Raw genomic sequence first — 24,889 nt, 5'->3', positions numbered from 1 at the left:
GGGAGGAACCTGGCGCCTTGGTTTTGGAAACCCCCAGTGGGCATCTGCAATCTGGGTCTCGGGGGCTTGACAGCTCCCTGGGAGACACACAAGGGTGGAGGCTGGGCGCAACCCCAGGAGGGAACCAGAGGGGTACAGTGGGTAACATGGACAGAGGGCCCTGGGCTTCCCCCAGCCACCAGGTGGTGGAATCAGAAGGCAGGGCCTCGGGAAACGGCTCCACTGTTTCCCATCACTGGACCCCTGGGGGATTCAGAACCAGTCCTCCAGCCTGGGGCTAGGGGCCTCCTGCTGCTGGCCAGAGCGAGGGCCGAGCTCAGCTCCAGGGAGAGAGAAAAGGGAGGCTGAGCTCTGGAAGCCAATATGCTGAATTGGGGTTTGAGCACAGAAAAATCTGACCCGTCTCACGGTTCTCAGATTGGTCTAGATTCTCAGGCTTCTTTGAAATAGCAGCTGGTTAGACAGCATGAAATCTGGGAATACTACTAAAAAATAAGACATCTGAAAACACAGAGTGTGTTTGTGTGAGAGCAGGGAATGCGTAATCTCTCCTTTGGGAACCTCGGACTAAGGCCTTGGGCAGGGAGGGCCTCCCTCTGGGCCTCCTCCTCCCTTCTCTGTCTCGCCTTTCCTCTCCCCTCCTTCTCTCCCTGCCTCCATCCCTCTCTTCCTTCCTTCCTCTATTTCCCTCCAAGGGCAGGACCCACCGACCACACACACTCGTCCTGAATACACTGACAACTGTGACTGGTGACAGTGACGAGGCCACCTCGGGGCTGGCCACCTCAGGGGAGTCACCCACTGCTGTCTTGGGGACGAGGACGTGGGATCAGTGTCTTACCTTACTGGCTTTCTCCGCACTCGACTCTCTCTTTCCCACGTGGTTTCCCATCCTCAGCCGGGGACCTCAGAGCTGCAAGAGAAGGGGAGGGTGTGAGCTGGAGGGCAGCACTTCAGCTCTCTACACTGGTTTCCCACCAGAACAGGAACTCTGTGAGACGTCACACTCATTTTTAAGAAGGGAAAGCCAAAGCCCTGAAAGCTGGGGAGATGTGGCCTCAGCCATCTCCTTAGCAAGTGCCACTGCCTCCAACCTCACAAAGAGCTAGAAACAGCGCAGCTCCAGTGCCCGAGCTCTGCCCAGGAGCAGACACCCTCCAGCATGTCTCCTCTTACATAGAAATGTCAACACGGGTCCACATGCAGATGCACAGAGTCACACCTCACACTCAGGTGTGACACAAGATGAACCGGGCGGTCAGGGAGTGCCCGGCCCTTCGAAGGGCAGTGAGTCCTGCTGCCTGGGAGAACCTATGAGACCACAGAAGGGCAAAACCAGATGGAGACTGCACATCACACAAGTATGCAAAGAATTTGCAGAATCTGCGGGGAAGATAAAGTCAGATGAAAACAAGCATGTGGACCTCCTTCTTACGTACTGAACCAAACCTCAGCAACAAGTGCATTTACCTTTAACTCCAAAAAATGCACAGAACTAAAGAATTTTAGCCAAAGCCATTCAAAATGAATGCCTGTCCCATCCTCTCTGGGCCTGCAGCAACCATGAGGAGCTGGTCAGCCACTTGTTCCACCATGCTTGGCCTGGTCCCTGGTGACCAAAGGCTTTGGGGACAGAGACAGAAGTGTCATTTTTCATGACACATTCTTTTTAAATATGTGAGCACTGCTCCTCTGCTGTACCCAGGGTAAGTTATGTTCTAAAATGGGGAAGGGGAATTTCCTAAATGTTAGGAGTCTTGAATACAAGGCACGGCTCATTGCTCAGAGGCCAGTCTCTAGACAGGAATGCTGCCAATACCTGGCTTACCTCCTTCCCACTGACCAGGGCCCTTGGTGACTGGACTATTCCCAGGGGCCATGTCCCACCATGCGCAGGAATCGGGAGGAGAGAAGCGAGAGGCTGCTGAGCACCACAGGTGGCCCTTGCTGGGATCCATGCTGGGCCGGGCCCATGCCCAGGTAAACGTACAAAAGGAGTCTCCATGCTAACATGCCAGTCTCCAAACCGAAACCGAGCAGTTATCTAACCTCCAGGAAGGAAGTGGTAACAGCCCAGACTCCCAGACCCACTGGCTGCTCTTGGCACAGGTGAGCTCCTGTCATACTCTGCTAATCCCCGGGGAAGGGCGGCATGAAGTAGCCTGCCGCTAACCCGTGGTCTCTGCTGCTCTGGCCCTGAGCCTGTGAGCAGGGCAGCTCTGAGACGACCCACCCACCCATTCTGTGTCTTTCAGCCCTCTGGACCAGGAGACCAACTTCTGCTCAGCTTGTCAGACGCTTGTCCTACCTCGTGGAACAAAGTGTTGCTCGGTTCTAGAAGTGGAGACCAGCCAAGCAGGGACCTGAGGAGTCACTGTCTGACTCCCACACACATGCTGGGCAGCAGGACACCTGGGAAGCAGTTGTTGGATGGCAAGGCTGACCTGCCGTGCACACAGGAAGGGCCTGTGAGCCACACCTCCCAGGGGCCCGCACAGGACTTGAGAGGGGCTCTCTGTCCAGCACCCTGGACCCAGTGCTGATGACGCTCTAGTCAGCCAAAGACACAGCTCCAGTGGCGACAGGCACTGCCGACTGAAGGACAGAGGGAACCTGTCCATAGTTTGACACGTACATTTCCAAAGTGCAGGCTCCCACAGGATTCCGTCATCCACCTTACCATTTACTTGAGTGGGGCGACCAGGAAGCCTGCCCTAAACCAACCTCTCAATGGGAAGTAGAAGTCGGGGCGACGTGTTACTCTGCTTGATAAGGTAAAAGGTAAAAGGAGCAAGAGAGACAGTATATTTTTGGCCTTTTGGTGTCTAAATGAGAGTAGGTGTGTCCCTTGTAGGATGGAGACGAGAATGCTGGGAATTCGGGGCTTACATTTGACCCCTCTTTAAATCCACACAGTGTGGTTTAAACCAAGTATTGAGAATTCATGATATAAACGGAACAAATAGAATAACAATGCATCAAACATCGTGGATCGACCTTCTGTTTAGTAAAAAAGAACTGACCCATTCAAAAGCAAACACAGCCAGCAGCGGTGCTGCATGCCTATGATCCCAGCAGTTCGGGAGGCTGAGGCAGGAGGATCCCAAGCTCCAGACCGGCCTTAATTTAATGAGGCCCTCGGAAACTAAGTGAGACACTGCCTCAAAATTAAAAAAAAAAGACTGAAGGTGTGGCTGTGGTTTAGTCGTAGTGCCCTGGGTTCAATATCCAGCACCAAAAGAAACAGACAAAACAAACGGACAAACAAGAATGAGAACCTCACACAGCAAAAGTCGTGAATTCTGAGCTTCTCCTAGTCAGGACTGGCGCCTGGGTGTGGGCTAGTTGCCTGTCACAGGCCTGGAAAAGCCCACGTCACCGTCCGTCCTCTCCAGATGCCCATCCGCCTGGGCACTACCACACTCAGCTTCCTTCCACCCTCTGCTATCTGTCCTCACGCCATCTCCCCAGTTGGTATCGGCCAGGTCCAGAGTGGTGTTCTCTCCTCGGGAAAAGACCCTACGGATTTGTCCCAAATTGGAATGTAAATATCTGGGAGTTGCTTATGGGCAAAGGAGAGGTATCTAGGGACAAAGGGCCCTCGAACACAGCTGAGATCTAACCACAGGGTACCGAGCGGCTCTCGGGAGGTAGGTGGTGCTCTCCCGGTCAGCGTGTCCACTCCTCCCGGTCAGTGTGTCCTGATCAAACTTCGTCCTGCTTCACAGTAAAGCTGCAGCTCTCACCTGGGGCCCTGATGTGCATCCACACCTCAGAATCTCAAGGCTCCCGGACACAGGATCAGCTGCGATGACATAGGCCAGAACAGACTTTCAAACAGTCCTGTAAACGAAGACCGACTTAGTGGCGGGAGGAGGGACAAGAGACAGCAACAGCCCGTGCGCTCTGGATCAGGGCCTCACTGTTTTGTGAGCATCCGTACCTGCCCTGGGTCACCAGGCCATGGCAAGCACAGTCAGGTCACAGGCCCCTCGCTTCCCGACCCTGTGGTCCCATGGAGTCGGCCTGGGTAGATTCCACCCCGTCCCTGTCGGCCTTGGAGGGGAGTCACAGGAGGGTGGAGAGGCAGCCGGCCAGCTCTGAGCTTCCGGTGGTGCTGAGAGCCGGAGAGCCCTGGGCAGGCGGCTGGGTGCTGAGGCCACCCTTACCTTATCTCATTTGTACCACCGAGTGGAGGGAGCCAGAGGAAAGCCCGGGGAATGTGCGGGGGGGGGGGGGGCAGCAGCGAGGCCAGGCCCACTCTCAGCCCCTGGGCAAAGAAGCAGCTTCTCCTAAAAGAGCAGAAAGGACAGGGACGGGCATCCAGGTTCTATGGGGCCTGCGACAGACTTCCAGACTGACAGTGGGACCCCTGCACGAGGAGGTCCCAGCCATCGGAATGTCTGAAGTCCTAGCGATACTGTCGCGATGCCCACCCTTCGTCTCAGTACAGGACTAGCATTCAGCATGTGTGGTCGGGTCGGCGACTCGACTTCCTGGGAAGCAGCCCCGTCTTGACTGGCTCCCAAAGCAGCTCAGCTCCTTGCTGCTCCCGGGACGAGTGACCCACTCAGAAGCCATGTGGCTGGTGCATCGAGGCCGTGGTGCTGGGCACGAGGACCAGCCCCTGCTCCTGGCGCTTGGAGTCCCTCCGCAGCAGTTCAGACCTTCTAAAGCGCGCGGCTGGAGACCCACAACTCGCAGTGCGACCCCAGCTCAGTGACCTGGGGCAAGACCTCACTCCCTGAGCCTCGGCAGGGCTGCTGGGGACAGGTGGAGGTCAGGGTCGGGGCTGCCGGGTGCCCTGAGGGGCGCTGGAGGAACGGCGGGGGGGCTGGGGTCAGGGCAGGTTGTTCCTGTGGTCTCTCCTCTTTCTGGGGCCAGCACTACCTGGGCCAGTGGGAGCAGCTGAAGACACACGGTCCAGCTCTCCACGATCAACAGGTCCCTGGGTTTGGGATCCCACGTGAGTTGTAGCCCTCAACTGACATGGCCAAGGGAAGGGGTGGGGGAGGCGCCAGCCGTCCAGAGAAGCGTGAAGTCACAGGAAGATGAAAGCCCCTGCCGGCCACAGCCAGCCAGGCCCAGGAGGCTGCGACTTGCCTAGGTCAGACCACAGAGCCTCAGGGCAGGGAGGTGGGGAGAGAGTGGGCAGGGAGACAGGCGCCCCCTGAGAGGAGGGCTCCTGTGGGGAGGACCGGGTCATCTTTGCCGTGCTTTATCCCTCTGGTTTCTATAAGCCCTGGGGTCACGTGAGTACACCCATAAGCCCGCAAGCCTCCTTCTCATTCTAATGGAGAAAGTGAGGTTTAAGGGCCACATCTAGGTGAGCGTGCCTCTAGAAATGTATTTCATTAAAAGTAGCGTTACTGGGGCTGGGATTGTGGCTCAGCGGTAGGACGCTCGCCTAGCATCGGCGGGACCCGGGTTCGATTCTCAGCACCACATAAAAATAAATAAATAAAGGCATTGTGTTGTGTCCATCTACAAAAAAAGATTCTCTTTTTTTTAAAAAAAGTAGCATTACCAAAAAAAGTAGGGTTATCTTGATATTCTATGCATTATGAATGTGCTCTATACAGAAAACAAGTTTTCTGGTAGGTCTGAGATACCATGCATTCCTTAGTTATTAATTAACACCGGGTGTCAGCCAACTTTTTCACTGCTGTGACCAAAACACCTGATAAGAACAACTTAGAGGAGGAACATTTTATCTGGAGCCCACAGTCTCAGAGGTCTCAGTCCATCAAAGGCTGAGCCCCTGCTCTGGGCCCGAGGGAAGCGGCACAGCATGGCATGGCGGAAGGGTGTGGCAGAGGGAGGCTGCCAGCCTCCTGTTGGCCCAGGAAGCAGGGCGGGGGAAGGGGCCTCAGGGACAATGGACCCTTTCAAGACAAGCTCCCAGTGACCCACCTCCTCCAGCCACATCACCACCAGCAAGTCCCCTCAAACCAGGACAGACTGGTCAGGTTACAGCTCTCACAGTCCAGTCAGTTCCCCTCTGAACACTCCTGCATCAACAGCCTTTGGGGGAGACTCACAGCAAAACCACACTCAGTAGAGAGAGGCCTGCCACCACCTGCTCCCACCAACCCGCGCCCGGACACACAGGACGACCGCAGAGCCTTTCCTCATCTGCTGCCTAATGCCGTGTGGTGAGAGTACACGAGGGGGAACGACTGGGGTTTTAACACCGCGCAGTCAGTGATTCTGTCTTCCCAGCTTCTGATTTCTCCTCTGTACAGAGTTCTGGGGTGTTGGAGAGAGGGTCACATAAGGAAATGCAGGGGACAGCAGCAGGCCCCCGGTGCCACTGGTTTCCTTCCATAGAGAGTGACTTGCAAGTTTCACAAGGTGCAGAATGCAGGGTGAGACCAGCAGGGCCTTCCCTCTGTCCCCAGAGGTCAGTCTTTCCCACCTATTTTAGGTATAAAAGCTCAACCCTCTTGCAGTAAGAAATTTTCAGTAAATAAATTGCTTCACAGTGAGTAGGAGGCCAGAGAGCAGTTCATCATTTTGCCAGGTGCAATTATTTATGTGGATACTTGACAGTCATTTCTTCCTGTCCCACAGTCCACCACATTTACACAAGTGTGCACTTGCATGAGTGTGAATTTCCCGCGTGTCAAGCATTTGTCCAAGTGTGCACATGACAGTGAATATGCCAGCAAGACGGCCTTTGTGGGGAGGGCACAGGAGGACGGGGCCGGGGTGGGGGCGGTCAACCAGGGGAGCACAGAGGCTGATCCCCAGGTCCCCAGTTCTGAGCAGAGGAGGTGAAGGCCAGCTGGCGCAGGGAGGCAGAGTCTGGAGTCGGCCAGCCGGCAGAGCCAGCCTCACCAGCGCTTCAGACACACGTGTCCCAGGCCCCAGACTCTGTCCTGGAGGGAGGACCCGGGCCTGAGGGCACGGCCCACTGTGTCTGAGCTCAGAGGCGGAGCGGTGAGGAGCAGGAAGGAGAATGGCCAGAGGGAGGCCTTGGGAGCACACGCAGGGCTAGTACGCCTGGACCACGGCAAGGCTGTGCCCGCAGCTGCAGGACCGACGGAGGAGCGCCTCACCCTGCAGCATGTTGACTTCACTTGGTCTACTTGTAATTATGGATTAGTAAACGAGGAGGACACACAACTTCCGTCCCTAAATCATACATTCTCAAGAGGTCTTGCTTCACCTTAAATGCCACTTTCCACAGAAACCCTCTCCAACAGCCCCATCTAAATGAGACCCCTCAATCTTATGCTCTGCCAGGACGCTGTCCTCGCCCGTGACGGACCTGCCACTCTGGCACGTGTCTGTAACCATCCAGGGCGGGCATCCTGGGCACCGCCAGCTCCACAAAGGCAGGTGACCAGTCCTTCCATTCCCCAAAGCTCACCGGGCCCAGCGCAGGGGGAACGAGAGGACAAACCCAGAGCACAGGAGTGCAGTCCTGCCTCTGCACACCTAAGCAGGACAGCCTGAGGGTCACTTCAAATTCAGAAATAATGCAGATAACAGCGCTGGCTTCCGGAACAGGACCAGCGGCACTGACCTCTGCTTTAAACTCTAGTGCTAGCTGAGGTGTCACAACTTTGCTACAATTTAGCCTCCCCTCATTTCCCATACACAATACGTATGTAAAACAGGTTACTCAAAGTTTATAGTATAATTGTTTCACATTTTAATTCAAAGAATTTAGAATAATCTTCCTAAAATATTAAGCATCCCTGACAACTTAGGGATCATTTTTGAGAGGCCATGAGCTACCACTGATGGTGTGTTACTTGTGCCAGCCTCCAACCAGGGCTGAGCAACAGTAGCCTGCAGTTCCCAGCCAGCTCCAGGTGCTTGCTGAGGATTCACCACGCCTAGAGGTCAACCACTCTATTTTTATGTGAGTCCAAATTCCGAGGAACATGTTTTCTTCCTCTAGATCAGGGGTCGACAAATGGTGACCCGTGCCCAAGGATTCCCCGGTTTCTGTGAGTGAAGCTGTGCTGACTGCGGCTTTCTGTGGGCCTCTTTCCTCCCGACCCCTTCTCGGCACCCCTGGAGTGGGCAGTGCAATGGCCACCTTGCGGCCCAAGAGTTCACAGTCTGGCCCTTTATAGAAAAGAGCTTCCTGGTCTCTGATTTGTAGACACCAGCAACCCTAAAACTGCCCAGCATGCTGGATGCACTGTTTCGTGCACAGATCTCCCATGATGTGTGGCGGGGACCTTCTCCCCAACACCCTTCCTCTCCTTCCCCCTTTAGCAGACAATCTTCTGCTGTTAGCTGGCCATGAGGCGTCCGGGTGGGGACTGCACTTCCCAGGGTTCTAGCAGGGGCATATGGGCACCTGCTGCAAGCTTTCCTGGTTCAGCCAGGGTTTAGGAAAAGTTGTTGTTAGAGCTGCTTCACAACTAAATTAAAAATAAGACTCTTTCGGTATTTGGAAAATATGACACATAACTAAACAGGCACAGAGTGATTCATTGCAAAGGATTCAAATTATGACTGATTTTAAAAAAATGTGTTCAGCACACTCTGCTTACAGGGATTCTCAGGAAGCAGGAATCATAGTGGGTACCTGGGCTAACAGGACTTAAAAATCCCAGAGTACCTTTCTCTGTCTTCTCTGATTTCTGAAATCCCTGAGGCAGTGTCTGTAATACCCCACTGGCTTGGCTATTAGCCATCAGTGGGTCCGGGTCTTCACTGGACTTCAGAGGTCAGTGGACTTCATGCCCCATCTTCAGACCTGCAGTGGACCTCAGGGTCAAAGTGCTGGCTCCTAGATTCTGGTCTCCTCTGGCACAAGGCACCGCCCAGCACAAGTGACCCGTGGTGGATGTGGGAATCCCCTGGACTGAGAGTATTGCCCAGGGGTGACTGAGCAACCGCCCATGTGTGTGACCAGGCTTTCATAGTCACGGGTCACCTAGCATCCACTCCAGGAGGAAGCCATTTAGGAAAGGATGTGGTGGATCTGCAAATCTCAGTCGGGCTCTGAGACCCCCGGACTGTGTGCGGACTCCTGAGAGAGAGAGCCGTGTGGAGTCCAGATGACAGAAAGGTCAGTGTCCTGGAAAGAGGAAACCCGACTAGAGGTGGTGAAAGAGGAGGAGCAGAAGGTCCAGAGGGCCACCCTCGTGGCCTTTATAGGAGTACTGAGGGCAAGACAGAGTGGGCCTCGCGAAGGCTGCAGAGCAGGAGGAAGAGAGAGCCCCGGCAGGCGGCTTCCTCTCGAGAGGCCTCTTCTCCAGAACCCAGGGCGGAGCCCCGGGCTGCAGGGTGACATTCTGTGGCCTCAGTGGCTGACCTCCTGAGATCAGAGCTGGTGCTGGCCTGGGGGGTGGGTGCGGCTCAGCAAGAGGAGTGCATGTTGTCCTCCTGCAGATAAAATACCCCCACCCAAAATGTGGCTGCGATAGCCTGAGTCCGAGGGCAGCTCTGCCTCTCCTACTGTGAAGACCTCAGAGCAGACCCCAAGGCCAGGATCTCAGGCCTGAGATACAAGGTCGGAAGGAAAAAGAAGCCAAGCGAGGAGCCTCCCCTCCCTCAGCATCCCTGTCCTCCCCTCCTCCTCCCTCCGTCTCCCGCCCCTCCTCCCCTTCCTCTGTACCCACAGGCTTCACCCGCCCTCTGTGCACAGTCACCCCTCGGGCCACCAGTGCTCGGGCCACTCTGTTCAAAACACAGGGGACAGCTGATGCTAAGAGCCAAGTATATGATGCACGGCATTTTTGGTCGAAAGGTGACGCCAGCTAGCCATTGAGATGATATGATTATGTTAAGATTTGCATTCATATGGATTTTGGACTCCTGCTGTTCACCTAGGCCGGCTACGGGACTCCTGGAGAGTTCCCATTGGTTGGGGAAGTACAGGAGGAGGGAGTTCCGGGGGAGGAGCTCTCTCTGCGGGTCCGGGAGGAGGCCGCGTGGGTGGATCGAAAATCTTCCAGGGGGTACTGGACATTGGAGGCAGTTTCAAAAAATAAAGTTTGTTCCTGCTTGAGTGGCTCGTGATTTTGTGCCCAGCCAGACTGCGGCAAGCTGCCACCCTCAGCAAGGCCACCATGGAAGGATACAGACACACGCACACACGCATGCACACACTCACACACAGACATCAATGCACACACATGCACACGAACACGAATGCACATGCACACACACTCACACTCACATGCACACTAGCAAACAAGAATACACATGCACACACTGTCACATACAAGCACATACATGCATGCACTCCATGCATGCACACACACAGATACACACACTCACACACATGCACACACGTGTGCACACACAACCACACACACAGAAAACACCTTTTCACAGACCAGAATGGGCCACAACTTAAGCAGGTGCCCTGTGGCCACAGCAAGCCACACCCACCCCTCTCCCAGCCCCTCGCATCTGGCACACACCTGGGGCTGTCTGTCTGGGCGTCAGAAATGCCCATGGGCCCCTTTCTCGGCCCAGTGAACTTAGGAGTGAGTCCTGGGGAGAGGAACAGGCAGCAATGCTCTTTGCCTCCCTGGACAGGGGCGCCCAGGCCTACTTATTGGGTCGGGGTGGCCCCTCCCTCCTGTCCACTCTCTCCCTGGGTCTCCTTCTGACTCATCTCCAAGAGCCCAGCCCTGCAGAGGCGCAGCTGAGGCTCTGCCCAGCGGGGCCGGGCAGGGCAGGGTGGCATGCTCCGTCTCCCTCTGGGCAGGTTCTGGATGGCCCCACGTGAGCGTCAGCATGGCCCCTTTGTCGCAGGCCGTCCACCACACCTGAGGGAGCTGATGCCCAGTCCCCAGAGTCCTCCATGAGCAGTCAGACAGCAGGCCCCACTTACCACCCCTACGCACAGACAGTCCCCAGGGGACATCAAACACCGTCCCCTGTGAATGTCCAGATGGGGTGGTGACAGCCAGTGACGGCAGCCTGCTCTGCCCTCATGCAGCCTGGATGTGGTTCAGGTGTCCAGGTTCACACGGGAGCTGTCCCCAGCCTGCAGTGCTGAGTGGTGGGACTTCTGGGAGGTGGGACCTGGTGGGTGCTTAGTTGTTGGGGTGCTGTCCTGGAGAGGGCTAGAGCAGCTCTCGAGTGAGAGTGAGTGAGTTGTCCTAAGAGCCAGAGCCTTGCCGGCTCCTGCGGGATGATGTGACCTCAGCCTACCACACATTCCTGCCAAGCTGGCACGAGAGTCCAGACCGTCAGCCTTCGGAACTGTGAATTAAATAACCCCCTTCCTTATGATGTCAATCTGCCTCAGGTATTGCATTACAGTATCAGAAAACAGCCTAATAAGATTTCTTAGGCATCTCCTCCTCTTACTGTTGCTTCTTGCTTCTTGGTGTTTTAGGAATAACTAGAAATACAATCTGATAATGTTGGCAGTTTTTAAAAGCTTCTGTGACTATCCCAGCGTAGATTGCACAAAGCCTATTTACTGTTTAATCTTTGCTGACATCCAATATGCTCTCTGCTTTCTTTGCACAGAGAGTCTGATAAAGAAAAGCAATCAACACAGCATTTAAAATAAAGTGTAAAAAACTATGTTGATGGTAGAAGGCACATGCATAGAGAATGCGTGGAGCCTGGGAAGATGGGCACACAGCCTGGCCATTGAGGCTGGGGCACCTTCCCAGGAAATGTGGGTTGAGTGGTGTCCCCCAAGAGATATGTCCAAATTCTGTCCCAGAGCCTGGGGACGAGACTTACTTGGAAACAGGTCTATGAAGGTTCACCTGGTTATCTAGCTGAGGGCGAGGGCGGGCCTCTTACAAGACGAATAGAGGAGGAGGATCTGGTCACAGACACATGCAGGAAGCCGGGAGGAAAGCCACGTGACCGGGTGGGGACTGGAGCCACGTGGCCCCAAGTCTAGCACATCGGGAATTCCCAGCAGCCCCAGGCCGGGCAGGGTCCCTGGGGAGCTGCGGGGAGCAGGACTCCCTTGGCACACGCGTGCTTGTCCTTCCTTTGCCCCGTGTCATCGCCGCTCTGCAGTCACACTGGTCTTACTCATAGGAATGCACGTGCCCTCTGCTGGCTTTGGTGGGCCCCGTCACGGAGAGGCCTGCGTGGCGGCCCCACCCAGGGCAGGCGGGAGGAAGTTGTGGAGGCTGGAGGGGCAGACATGCCCCAGCGAGCAGGGCCGTTCCTGCCCTCCCTGGCTGGCTCTGGGCATGCGGCCCACGTTCCTTATCTGTAAACCGCGAGGGCAAGTTTCACTTCCTGGAAGTGCTGTGGAGACCGCTGGTTAGCACCCTACCGTCCTGGGGTACACGCCACTGGACTGGGCCTTTCCCCGGGTCAGCCCACCCATGTGCATCTCCCTCCCCAGCAGAGCAGGGACGACTTTGCATGACCACGGGTCACACGTCCAGCATGACCCAGGGCTGGGCCTTGGCAGGCGGAGGGCGCTGCTCTCAGCAGGGTCAGCAATGCCGAGATGCAGCAGTGCTTCTTGGGCTCGGTGAGCCCTACGTCTGCTCCAGAGCGGCCCAGCCTCCTGGACGTCAGACGTGATGGCTCTTGGTGCCAGTGTGTAGGACAAGGAGCAGGCCCCTTACAGGCCAGTTCACATGCTCCTGGCCCCAGGAGATGTCATGATTAAAAGAACCTAACCCTTCCCAAAATAGGACTAAGGGTCCTAGGGCTGGAGCTCTGAGACCTGCAGATCGTAACCAGGGAAATTAGAACTTCCCAGCAGGGGACCTGGCTCAGAGCCCATCTGCAGAGGCTTCACGTCTGCATGGGCACACAGCAGTTTACTGAGTGACTTCCCCGGACCTTTCCAGAACCTGGCAGATTCCAATCAGAGGGAAAAACTGCCATGTGAGGTCAACCCCACTCTGGCCCTGTAGAGGACGCAGCTCAGAGCCCACCTCCTAAGGGCTCCTGCATCTTCACAGGGGCACACCACCTTTTCTGGCTAGTCTTGAACTTCCTGAGATGCAGAGAAAGTTCAAGAATGCAGCAAGTGACAAGGATGTTTAAGGAACGGGGAGGGAGGCCCGCCCCAAGACAGCAAAGTGAGGAGAGAGGCACGCGGGGTCTGGGCGCAGGCCACTGAGGCGGCACACACACAGGTGTCCCTGTGCCGAGTGCCCACTGCTCCCAACAGGCTGTCTCCCCTCACAATCCCCACTTCTCAGAGCCGAAGCGCATGAGGGTTAGGGAGACCATGTGTCACAAGCCCACAGAGTGGCCACCACAAGGCCCAGCAGCAGCCCCTGGTCTAGCTGAGCTGTGTTCCTGCTGTCGTGCAGCCGGAACTGACCAGGGGACTTGGTGCTACAGAAAGAGGGTTCTCTGTGCATTAAGTCTTGGACTTTTAAGGAAAATAGGCCCGTGGAAATGTTCGAGGGGCAGTTCCTCCCCATTTCACCCTCTTCATGTCTGTTCTGATGACAAAAACGTGAGCCACTTTGAGGAAGCTTTTATATTTTACTTTCTTCCTATGAAAACTATCAGAGTAACAATAAGCAGCGGAGCCTTCTGGGAATGTGTCTTTAAGCTAGGTATTTTGCACAACTCTGTTAGTGAAAAAGTGGATTTAAGAGAGTAACTCAATAACCAAGCCCCAGGTGTGCAGCGTACATATGAGGCTGATAGCAAGCCTGCATTTTGAACTTGAACTTGGTGAGGGTTTTCTGCATGCCGCTTAATATCTAAATGTCGTCTTTGGGACTAGAAGATCCATAGACTTTCAAAAGCAATGATTTATTACCTCTATATTGAGGCTTTGTAATGTCATCACTCCACAAAAATCAAGATTTTCCAGGAATGCCTTTTGTAAGAAGTGAAGATTAGGGTTTGAAAACTGCAAACATCTTGGCAGAGTAAATTCACAATTTTGTGGCATGACTGGTAAATCATGTCTACACTGAAATTATTTTTTAAAAGCATCTTAATCACATCGACTCCAGAGTTACACTAGTCAACAAATAATTTCTTCTTTGATCCCAACAGAGAATCCAAACACACAGGGTGACATCCAGATAATGCAAAGCCAACTTGAAAGGGCCAGAGTGCGATGGAATGGGAAGAAACGGATGGGGGCAGGAGCCTGGATCCTGCTGCAGGCCCCTCCCCAGGCCCACTGCTCTCTGAGCCTACCTGACTTTACTTCCAGGAATGGGGGCCTGGTTCAGGAGGCTCAGCCCCCAGCATCTGCTGTGATCACTGCAAGGACAGGTGTGGACTCCCTAGTTACACTTGTTAAGGAACGTGGTGTGTCTACGAATCCAAGTCCTGGGGCCAGCAATGGGCAGATGCTCAGTAAGAATGGTGCAGAGAATGAGGGACGCACAGGCAGAGCCCTAGAGCCACCCTGGTGCCCTGACCAGGTGTGCCCAGCACACAGCAGCCCCTGCACATGAGTTTGAGGCCATCAGACTGCTCATGGGCTTGTGGCATGGCCTTTGACGAGGGCTGTGCGAGGCCCACTGTGTGCTCCGCAGCCAGGCAAGCCGGGGACACTCCAGGGCAGGAGGAGGCCTGCCAGGGAGGGACCTGCCTCAGATGCTGTGCCTGGCACACCGCTGTTACCATGAGCCCCTCCCGAGGAGCAGGGCTGGGCACAGAGGGGAGCTGGGCAGGATGTCTGAGGAGCCTGGCTGGTCTGCAGACCACACGCCTCCTTCCCGGAGCACCAGGCTGAGCGCCCCAGGCCCCAGGGAGGCAGAGTGCTGGAGCGAGGAGGGAGCGGAGCCAGCACCCCCAGAGCACGGGGCCCTGCCCGTGGCCATGGCACAGAGGTCCTGCTGGCAGCCGCCTGGCTCCCGGCATCTCCAGAGCAGACGCTGCCCCTCGGAAGGTGAGGGTGGCCTCGATCAGACAAGATGACTGCACCCAGCACACCATCACCATGACAAGTCTTGGTTAAATATGTTGAAACATCCGACAGCTCCGGGGGAGGCGTCTTCTATGAATCAGATCCTTTTTCCAAAGTCCTCATGCTGGGAATAGAACACTCTCCTGAAAGCTCTGTCCCAGTGCTGCTGAAATAGGAACCTCCGGAACAGGTCACTGCACACAGCCTCTGGTGCTGCTGTGACCAGCGGTGCCAGGTGACCTCCAGCTGCACAGCTGCACAGGGGCATGGCGGGTTCCGGCTGTGGTTGGGGCTGCCACGTGGGGCGAGGTGCAGGTGTACCGGCTGGGAGGAGGGAAGGGTGGCTCTCCTGCCCTTCTTCTCCGCCCATCACCACCTTCTGCATCTCCGGGTCTCCCTGTCACACGGGTGGTCCCTGACCTCTGGTGGTTCTGGTATGATTCGTGGTTTTCTGCTGGCGTGCGAGTCACACAACCACTGTGTTCAATCGAAGCAGAGGCCCCTAGGTGACACAAGATGCCCCCTCCTTAGGTCGGGACAGGCTGTGGCGGAGGCCTCTCCCGGCGGCAGGCTCCTGGAGGCCTCCTGAGTGTGTTCCAGGCGGGCAGATGGCTCTGCGGCTCGGGAGGTCACCTACAGCATTTGCACTTCTCATGTCCTGTGCTTCCCCTGGACTCATCAGAGGTGGCTCCATTCTGTGAAATGCACATAATTCACCATGAAACCGTCACAGCAGAGACTGAGAACTGTCGGCAAAGTGGCTGGGACGATCTCCCAAAAGGAAGACCGGGAAACACTCGGATTTGGAAGAACAGGACTGTTACCCTCAGAGCCACCACCCAATGGAGGACGGTGGGTCCTGAAATGTAGCTCAGTGGAAGGAGGTTGGGCACACAGCTCTCTGGGTGGAGCCCAGGGTAAAAGCTTCACATCCTTCTACGTGTGTGGTGGGCAGCAAGCGAAGGCTGAGCTTGGAACACAGGACTCGGTGAGATGGCCAGGTCACATTCGACCACGAGGAGAGCAGCTTTCCGCTTGGTTTGTTTTTGTTTGAAATAAACAACATTTTGTCCAGGTTTCAACCTCCCCTTGTATTAAAATTCACTTGAAGTTTCTACAGCTCGCTTTATCCCGGTACTGCCTCTCTCTAAATTCCTCACTCAGTAGCCCACGTCCCCCGTCACCTGGAGAGCCTCGAAACAGGACGTTTCCCGTGTGCTTTAACGTGCCGTATCTGTGCCTTCCGTGTCCCACCTCCCCTTCATGTAATGACTAGCTTTTAATATCTGCTTTAATCCCTCTCAGCACACATAAGTGTTGGCACAAGAACCCAGTGGCAGGAGGAAAGACTCGTCATCTGCTCACAGAGCCACAGAGCCTCTCGCACAGCAGCAAGACCCAGGGGCATGTGCACTTCCTCTGCCTCCACAGTGCCACGCCTGTCTGCACTTCAGGGAGGAAATGCAGCCGAGTCTTGAGATATTCCAAGGTTACTATGTTTTCAAACATCTGAAAGAAGTAGAATAAAACAACCCAAACACCCTGTCCCTGTGTCCCACCTTCCACACACACACACATGCAAGAACCCTAACCCTAAACTATGCAAGGATCTTTTTGTTTATTTTATTAGTAACCCACCTTAGTTACTTGATTTTTTAAGCAACAATTTACGCTGAGGAAATCATGTCTCAATTGTTTTGAGGGTTTCTGATCAGCAGAGAACAGATTCAGACACACGACTTCTGAAAACTCCAGGCTCTTGCTACGCGTCAGTTGGATAATGGTAATTAGCAGAATCCACCTACCTATTCCTGCAACTAATATTAGGCCAATGGGCTTCGGTAGGAATTTGGGTGAATAAAAACTTTTAACAGTTCCCCAGCATATCAGTGCACTATGGGACATTCTCAGCCCTTCTAACAAAATGGGGACAAAGAGAACACTGGAGAAGAGGGCCAGCACTTCTCAACACCGCACAGGGAGAGAGCCTGGGAACAGGCTAAGGAGGCAGCTTCAGGAAGGACCGTGTCCATGGGATGCACCGGAGACCAGCAAGAGCCGTGAGGGTGGCTAGAGAGGTGCTCTGGGAGATCCCAGGGAGCCACCGGGAGAGTGCAGGCTGCAGACCTGGAGCGCTCCCCGGGGGCACGGATCGCCACTCAGACACTGCCGGGCATGCCTTCTCTGCCAGAGCGGGCCCCCTCCAGAAGTCCTGCACACTCTGCGAATGTTTGCCCTGGGCAGTGTATCTGTGGACTTCTAAGCTATCAGCACTTTGAGGGTAGGCACTGCATCTGTTTTCTCCTGACTCACCCTGAGGTGCACAGTGTGGTACGCGGTAAGGCAAAGACAGGCGGGGAGTTGTCTGGAAGGGGCTGGCATGTGCTCTAGGTGTCTAATTTTGGCTTCCATAGCAGGTCTGGAGAACATGCTGACTTCCAGCTGCACGAGAAACTGAGTGAGGAGTACGAGAAGCTAAATATTCCTCGTCAGTTACAGCAGCACCCACGGGCAGGAAATAAAATGCTATTCTCCAAACGTGGAGAAAGGATCAAAAATAAGTGATACAGACAAAAATATACTGCCAACATAAAACTTTGCATCAATGAGTCACTCTTTCCACATATGTGCAGTTTACTGCTGAAGCATACAGGGTCTCTTGAGCACATAAAGCACGTGTCGGAGGGGGACTGTGTGAGCCTGCGCACAGACGGGCCCTCGCTACCCACTCCTACTTGGGTCAGAGGCTCTGAGTTGACGGGGAGCCCACTAACATACATATTCCTGGGCCCAGTCCCCAGGACGTGGTATGGTATGCCAGAGGCGGGGCTTTGGACTCCGATTTGATGAGAATTCTGAGAGATGGGTGCAGGTGCCTGCAGACCACCCAACAGAAGCACGAGCCAGCTGATCCCGTTGAGAGAACTGGACACCCCAGTGGGACGGCCGGCCAGGCAGGAGCTTCACCTGGGGGCTGGGTATCCTGCTACCAAGCCAGTCCGCCCCCTGTTAGGCCCCTGAACTGGCCCAGGCATGCACGTTCTGTGCCTGTGTTGACCTCTTGTGTTTGGGGTTTTCTGATCAGATGCCAGGTGGAAACAGGCAGAGCTCATGGGAGGTGCTCCCTGGGTGTGGGCTGGCGTCTCCCTGGAGGACCCCATGCATCTGCATGCTGTTTGCTGGAGAAGCTGTCCTGGGACTCTGACCCTTCCCAGCTCTGGAGGAGACACCGTCAGCTGACACTCCAGAAGGTGGGGATGTGCCCAACAGTGTCACCGTGCCGCCCCTCACTGAAGCCCTGTAGCACCCACACTGTGAGGACACACAGCACAGGACAACACTGAATTCCTGTGCTAATAATGTTAGGTTCAGCATTGGTCTATGATGAAAATCAAGCCCAAACACTGCTTCCCTGCTATTCCCTCTGCCTGATTCTGCCTCGAGATTCTGTGGTGCAGGCAGAGGGATGGACATGTAGCTCAATGGAATGAATGGACAACCCAGGAGACCCTTGGAATGGTGCAGAAGGAATCCAGAGGGGCAAGGATCTCTCCATCAAGCAGTCCCCTAGCCACTGGACATTCACTGGCCGGGAGAGAAACACAAGACAAGCCAAACCTCAATCTAAACTTCATGTGTGAAACAAAAATTTACCCCAAATGGATCACAGGCTTACGTGATCCTATGGGGGGGGGGGGGGCGGCAGAAGAAATGTTCCGGGCCTGAAACTAGTTGAGGCATTCCAAGACTCCATGTCAATCACAGTCCACAAAAGAGAAATTAATAAAGAGAAACACATCAAAATGAAAATCCTCTTCTGTGCAGAAGGCCCGCTGCTGGAGAGGGTGGAGAGAAACTGAAGTGGTGGGACGAGACTGCAGCCGCCAGGCTGGTGACCAGAAGACATGCAGACCCAAGCCAGGGCCAGCCGTCGAAAAGCCACGGTCCAATGAGAAAACAGGCAAAAGAGAGCAGCGGTCCTCACTGACGAGGACTAAGGCAGTGATGCAGGAGATGGCCCTGCACCCCAGCCCTGGGGACACGCGCCCCCCCCCAGAGCACCTGACACCCTGCAGTGCAGAGGGAACACCAAAGGGGGATGGCCGTAGAGATAGGGTCACTCAGGACCTCCGGTGGGACATACAGCCACTCAGGAAAGCGCCAGCGGTTTCTTAAGAAGTCACACCCGTGCTATCATGTGGAGCGGCAATGGCCGTCTTGGGCAACTATCTCCAAGAAGTGAAAACCACACTGTCACAAACGCTCATAGCCGCTCATGTGCAGGAACCAAAGCTGGAGACAGTGCCCTTCAAAGGGAGAAGGTCGAACAAACGTGGCCTTCCATCGGGGAGCACTGCGGGGCAGTGAGAAGGAACGGCCTGAGCTTCAGCCGCACTCAGCAGCTGGTGAGTGGCCAGGGCCCCTGGGAGGGAGAAGCCAACCTCCAGAGGGCCTGCGTATTTCCAGCATTTCCCAGAGGATGACGCTTAGGGAGGAGAGTGGAGGGATCGGCGAGGCTGGGAGGGTACAGGGGGCTCTCTGCACAGGCACGTGGCCGACCTTGCTTGTGTTGGCTGTCAGACTCTGCTGACGGCCAAGAGACACAGAACCACACGCACGTCTCCAGCCGCGAGGCGATGTGCTCTGGGGAGGGCAGGAGGAGGACGGAGTCTCTGACCTCCTTCTTGCAGCCGCATGTGCATCTGCAGCTCCCTGGACACGGCTCTCACGTGGCTTCCACGATGCGCTCCCCTGCTGCAGACCAGGTGCCGCCCAGGGGGTAGGCGCACTCAGGAGGGAAGCTGCTAGGACTGGGGAAGGGCCCTGCCCAGCCTGTCCAGGCTGCTCCTCGGAGCATTTGTCCTGCTTCCCCTCCCACCCATGGTGCAGCTCTTCACTGCCTCTCCTCCAGTGCGTGGCACAGACAGAACGTAAACTTCTCGTCAGTACGACACTCGTGAAAAAGTATCAGATTGCTGTTTTATTTATTTTTTTAGAACCAGAAATTGAACCCGGTACCTCACCCATGCTACACAAGCACTCTACCACCGAGCCCCATGTATGTTATTTTGAGGCAAGAGTCTTGCTTGGTTGCTCAGGCTGGCCTTGAACTTGGGACTCCTCCTGTCTGCCGAGTACCTGGGATTACAGGTGTGCACCACAGCACCTGGCATGCTGCTTTGTTTTTTTTTTAGTCTTTATTGGTGCATTATTGTCACACCTAGTACTGGGTCTGTGCTGTTTTTGTGCCTGCACATATCAGGATTTGGTCAACCTCATTCCCCCTGGCAAGCTGTTCTGATTTTTACTTCTCTGAGTGCAGACGGGTTGAAGTTCGTGAGGTACTATATTAGTCCATTGGGCTTTCTTTCCTGAACCACAGAAACTGTTCAGCTACACATTTACTCTGGGGCAGCCTGTTGTACATTACTGACTTTCTGAAAGTTTTGTATATTCAGACACTCTCGCCTTGGCCTGTCTTTAGACTCCTGCCTGTTTTTATAAGGGTGCCTCAGAGCTACTTGGTGCTGCTCAGGGAGCCCAGGACGAAGCCACTTTCAGAACCACAGCTTCCTAGTTTCACCATCGCCGAGTCCAGCGCCATGCCAGCTGTGGACCCTGCATCCCCAGTCATCACTGTGGCCATGGCAGGAGGTCCTGCCTGTGGACAGCAGCCTCCTCTGCAGCCACCCTTGCTGTCCTGCAGACTGTGGGCCTGCCCATGGCCCTCCACAGCAGCGGCCGCTCCACTGCAATAAACGGGGAATAAAGATCCACTGGTTCTGGTTTTCTGGCTGAAGTCTTCCTACTAGAGGTTTTGACAGTTAAATCTGCCCAGCAAAACGTCCCAGCTGCCCGCATGCCATCTCTGCTCTGGGGCATCGGGCTCCCTGTATGGTTGCCTCTTCCATCTCACAAGTGCCCGCCCCCTTCAGTGCATTAATGGGTCAACAGAGGTGTCTTGCTGCTTATTTAAAATTGCACTGTTGTTGGAATACTTTTTTCCCTTTTTTCTTGACAACAAAGGTAGCTAAGGAGGGATGACACAGGGACAGATGACAATTCCCTCATGGTCAAGACGCTCTGAAAAGGAAGCATGTTCTATTGGATGTGGTCACGTCTTAGGGTGGAATTTGTAAAAGAGAAACGCAGTGGACCTTGCAAGGTGTCCTCTCACTGAGGCCAGGCAGGGCAGCCCTGGAGCTGTGGAAGTCTCCCTGGACTGAATGCTGTCTCTTGTCAGCTGAGTGCCCCTAAGGCAACGGACTTCACCCCCGGGTCAGTCAGGACCAGGCTATTAATAGAGTGGTGACCTCAGATGAGAGCCTTGGAGGGCAATTATGACAATTAAATGAAATGGCAAACAGCTCTCAGAAGCTCCTGGCTGCTGTCAGTGACTGGGAGATGCTACCTGGTACTCTAACAGGCCGAGGGGCCACTGTTAAGCTGAAGCATGACACGTTTTAAAAGAACCCAGAAAGAACTAGAATTCACAAAAAATAACCTTCAGTGAATGCTTAAAAATTCAGGCAGAAGTAGGAAATTCACAGAAGGATGCATCCCTGTTCCTTCGGCTTCTGTGGATACTTAATCTGTGCACACACCTGTTTCCACCATGAACAAAAGCGAAACACGGGCCTTCAAAACCACGGCAGAGCCACGAACACCAGATCTAAAACAAGCACCATACACCTTCTCTTCTTAAGGCAGAAATACATGACTGTAGGAAGATTTTCAAAGTGAATTTGAGCCAAAGAGTTTTTGTTTAACCCCAAGTTAATGGCAGTGATCATTTTAGAAAAGTTAAATCTTTGGGAGTTGTGGTACCAACATTCCCCATCATTTGTAACTGAATTCTTTGCCTCAGGTTTTGCTTACCCCCACTTAAAAAACTCAGCCCCAGGATGTGAGATTCCCTGGGCTTGTGGACACCTGCTCCACTAGGCTGTGGACACCTTTACAGGGCTCTGTCATCACTACAGGTGTGTGGCTCTGTCCCAGGCTCTCAGCTGAGTTTTGCTCCCCAGGACCCCAACCTTAAGGGAGGCACCCACATCACTGGTAGGCACCTGCCAGGAAGCCACTGGGCAGGGGTAAGCCTCAAACAGAACCATCTTGGGAACCAATCCGTAACCTTCTGCAAAATGCTCCCTCAGCTCAGCAGGATAAAATTTGCAACAAACATAAGTCTTAAATGGGATGCTACCAAAGCTCCCTTCCTTGGAAAAATTTCCTAGTCAGGTGTCCTGTGGTCAGAACAGGCAGATGCCTGCCCTGAACCATGTCTCTCTCCCACCACCTTAAGTCATGGCCGGCTCAGCCCCTTTCACCAAAGCACGGCCTTGGGAAGTTCACAAGCTACACCAGCACTGCTCCCAGCCTAAGAGTAGGAGCCAGAACGCTGGTCCTGCCAGGCCCACAGGCATCCCGAAAGGCGCAGAGTGATAGAGAATGACCACAGAACAGCAGGTGGATGTGGGGCCACCTGAAACCTGGCCATCCTGTTGTCAAGCCCAGGAGGGTGCCGAGGGAAGGCTGAGAGTACTGGACCACGGCACCAGAGCAGCAGGTGCCAGCTGCAGATGTGCCCAGGGGGGGCTGCGGGGCAGCACAGGCCAGGCTCAGGGGCAGGAGACAGCCCAGCGGGAGGCGGAAGCCAGGACCCAGGCGTTAGTCTCCGCCCTCATTGCTCAAAGGGAAACTGCTTCTCCTTGGGGGGAAGGGCGAGAGCAAGGATGTCCAGGGGCCACAGGTGTGTCCTTTAGAGACACTGGCTGGAAAGGACCCCCAGCCCACCCCTCCCCTGCCCACTACACCCCTTCTCCGCAAGGAGGGAGGCCTCTTGGGACCGTTGTCACCTCCCACCCCTAAACTCCTCCCCTATCTCCCGCCGCCACTCCTCGGCCAGCGCTGCTTCAGGGACCCGGGGGTCCCCAGGCCTGGCTGGAGACCACTCCGGAATCGCCTCGGCTTCCAGTCCCCGTCTCTGTGAACTGGCGTCTACACCTGCGACCACCTGCAGAGGTCGTGATCAGGGGGTAGGGTCGTGCAGTCTCCAAGACCTCGGAGCTGCTACCTGCCCGGCCACCTGCGCAGCTGCCCAGGTGAGTCCCGCTCGCCCCGGGCCGGGAGAGGGACCTGGAGTCCGGCCGCGGGGACAGCGCGCCCCTCCCCCCACCGCCGCACCTCGGGGAGCCGGGCTGGGGTCCGCCTAGGGCTCCGCGGTGCCCGCTCCGAGGGCTTGAGACCAAGGCTCCAGGGCCGCCCCGCCCGTCCGGGAGGATCACCCACCGGTGCTGTGCTCGCGCTCCAACCCGAGGGTCGCCGCGGGTTCCAGGAGGCCGTGCTCCCCGCCGGGGCCCGGAGTGCTGCTCCGGGCGCCAAGCGCGGGCAGCGCGGGCAGCGCGGGCAGCCTGGGGCCGCTGGGCCGCGGGCGCTGCCTTCCGGGGTCGCGAGCGGCGGGCGCGGGCCACGGGCCACGGGCCGCGGGGGCCGAGGCTGCTCTCGCTGGCGCGCGGCGGCGGTGACTGACGGCGGCTGCTCCGAGGCGCTGGCGCGCCCCGCTCCCCGCCCCGCCTCCCCGGCTTCCTGCGAGCCAGGTAGACGCCCGCTGACGCCAGCCGCGCCGCCCCACCTGGACGCCCGCGCAGGGCGCCACCCGCGCCCCCGAGGTCTTCCGGCTGGCGCAACTCCTGGGACGCGCGGGGACCCAGGCACAGGGCGAGCCCTCGGGGCCGCGGCTTTGCCCGCACTGCTTTGCATCTGAACCGCTGCCCACTGGACTTTTGGCCTCTGATACCTGCCCAACCCAGACCGCGCCAGATGGCCCAGATGCCAGATGTAACTCCCCGCCTCGTGTCACAGCAGGACACCGAGGTGAACGCAGAGTCTGGCCCGGTCCACCCTCCCCACGCGGTCCAGCCAACATGATCGATTGACTGCAGGGACTTGCTTACAGTGAGGGTGGTGGACAAGGACCTGAAGGGACGGACACGCTGTGGTTCCTACAGAGCTGCCACTTGCTGCGCCTGCACAGGAATCAGTATCACCCTGGTGCTCCCTGGAGAGCTGGAGGGCCCACGGTTGGCGTCAATGAGGTGGGCAAAGAAAGTCCACTCAAACAGAGACCCAGAAGGGCCAGTGCAAGAGAACCCTGTTCCTCAGAGCTGCTTGGATGTGTCTCCCCCACCCTGTCGCTGACAGGAAGCCAGCTGTTGGACATCACCCTCCTGAACACTCCATTCCTGGAGCCACAGGTCTGGGGCTCCACCAGCCTCTCCCTGGAGGTGACAAGCAGCAGACGGGGAGATGCTGGAGGAGACCCTGGCATGCTTCATGACTCAAAGCCCCTGTGAGGGAAGTGGTTGGCCCTTCAGGAGGCAGCTGGGGCCTAGAAGCCTCTTTATAAAGAAGAAGAGCAGGACACCTTCCCTGTGTCCCCTGCTTCCATGTGGTTTGGGCTGCTGCCTCACACCGTTCTCAAAGACCAGAGGGTCTAGCAATGTGTACCTGGCATTCCTCAGATAAATGTTTCCACAATCACATAAAAACACTTAATCTGGTCCTTTTCTCAGAAAAGGTGTCCAAAAGAGAAGGGCACAAGTGGGCTGTGGGAATTCGAAGTTGGAAGTGGGGAGTGTCAGGGAAAAGCATGCGGTCATGCTAAAGGTCAACTTCGTTTCCAATTTTCCTACCATGTGATCTCACGCTCAGGATAAACTGGTGGTAGTCAGATGAGCACTGAGCTGCTCAGCGCAGGGATGCACACCCAGGAAGCTCCCAGATGTCCCAACTCTGGCATTTTTAAGACAGCCACGCTGCAGTCACGGGCTCTGACTGTGCTCTGACCACCAGAGGGCAGGAACGTGGCCTAGGGCTCCCCACTAGCAAAGTGTTCTGTGCTGACGTACACTCAAGAAGTTTTGTTGAGTTGAACTGAAAACTACCCAAGCTAAAGGAAGTTAATTCATCTAAATAATTTCCAGTGGACTTCAGAGTTTTGATTTTTCTTTTTCTCATCAAAGAATTTATCTTAAGAAACATATTTTGATTACAAAAGGACTCCATTTCCATTCCTGGTCTGTA

The 24,889-nt window shown here is 55.5% G+C and overlaps 1 protein-coding gene and 1 long non-coding RNA gene across 8 annotated transcripts in view; one reads left to right on the top strand and one right to left on the bottom strand.

The window, feature by feature from the left end:
- Window positions 1–23,212, bottom strand: part of Mbp (myelin basic protein) — a 105,213-nt gene extending 82,001 nt beyond the window's left edge. For 5 of the 7 annotated variants that reach the window (XM_027935302.2, XM_027935307.2, XM_027935304.2 and 2 more), the window contains exons 1-2: window positions 23,096–23,212; window positions 842–913 (exon numbers count right to left, since the gene is read on the bottom strand). In XM_027935302.2, the coding sequence (XP_027791103.1) occupies window positions 842–892 (51 nt within the window). In that variant the 5' untranslated portion in view covers window positions 893–913; window positions 23,096–23,212. Of the gene's footprint in view, window positions 1–841; window positions 914–3,746; window positions 3,844–23,095 lie in introns of all 7 variants that reach the window. The other 2 variants (XM_071602623.1, XM_071602625.1) reach the window with 2 other exon arrangements.
- On the top strand, window positions 18,963–20,580 carry LOC114092728 (uncharacterized). The gene is made up of 2 exons (XR_003582792.3): window positions 18,963–19,209; window positions 20,289–20,580. It is a non-coding gene; the product is annotated as an uncharacterized lncRNA (long non-coding RNA).
- Window positions 23,213–24,889: the final 1,677 nt, after the last annotated feature.

This window comes from Marmota flaviventris, chromosome 16 (assembly GCF_047511675.1).
Source record: "Marmota flaviventris isolate mMarFla1 chromosome 16, mMarFla1.hap1, whole genome shotgun sequence".
NCBI classification, from domain to species: domain Eukaryota; kingdom Metazoa; phylum Chordata; class Mammalia; order Rodentia; family Sciuridae; genus Marmota; species Marmota flaviventris.
The sequence above is the reverse complement of the archived record's forward strand: the minus strand, read 5'-3'. Positions and strand labels throughout refer to the sequence as shown.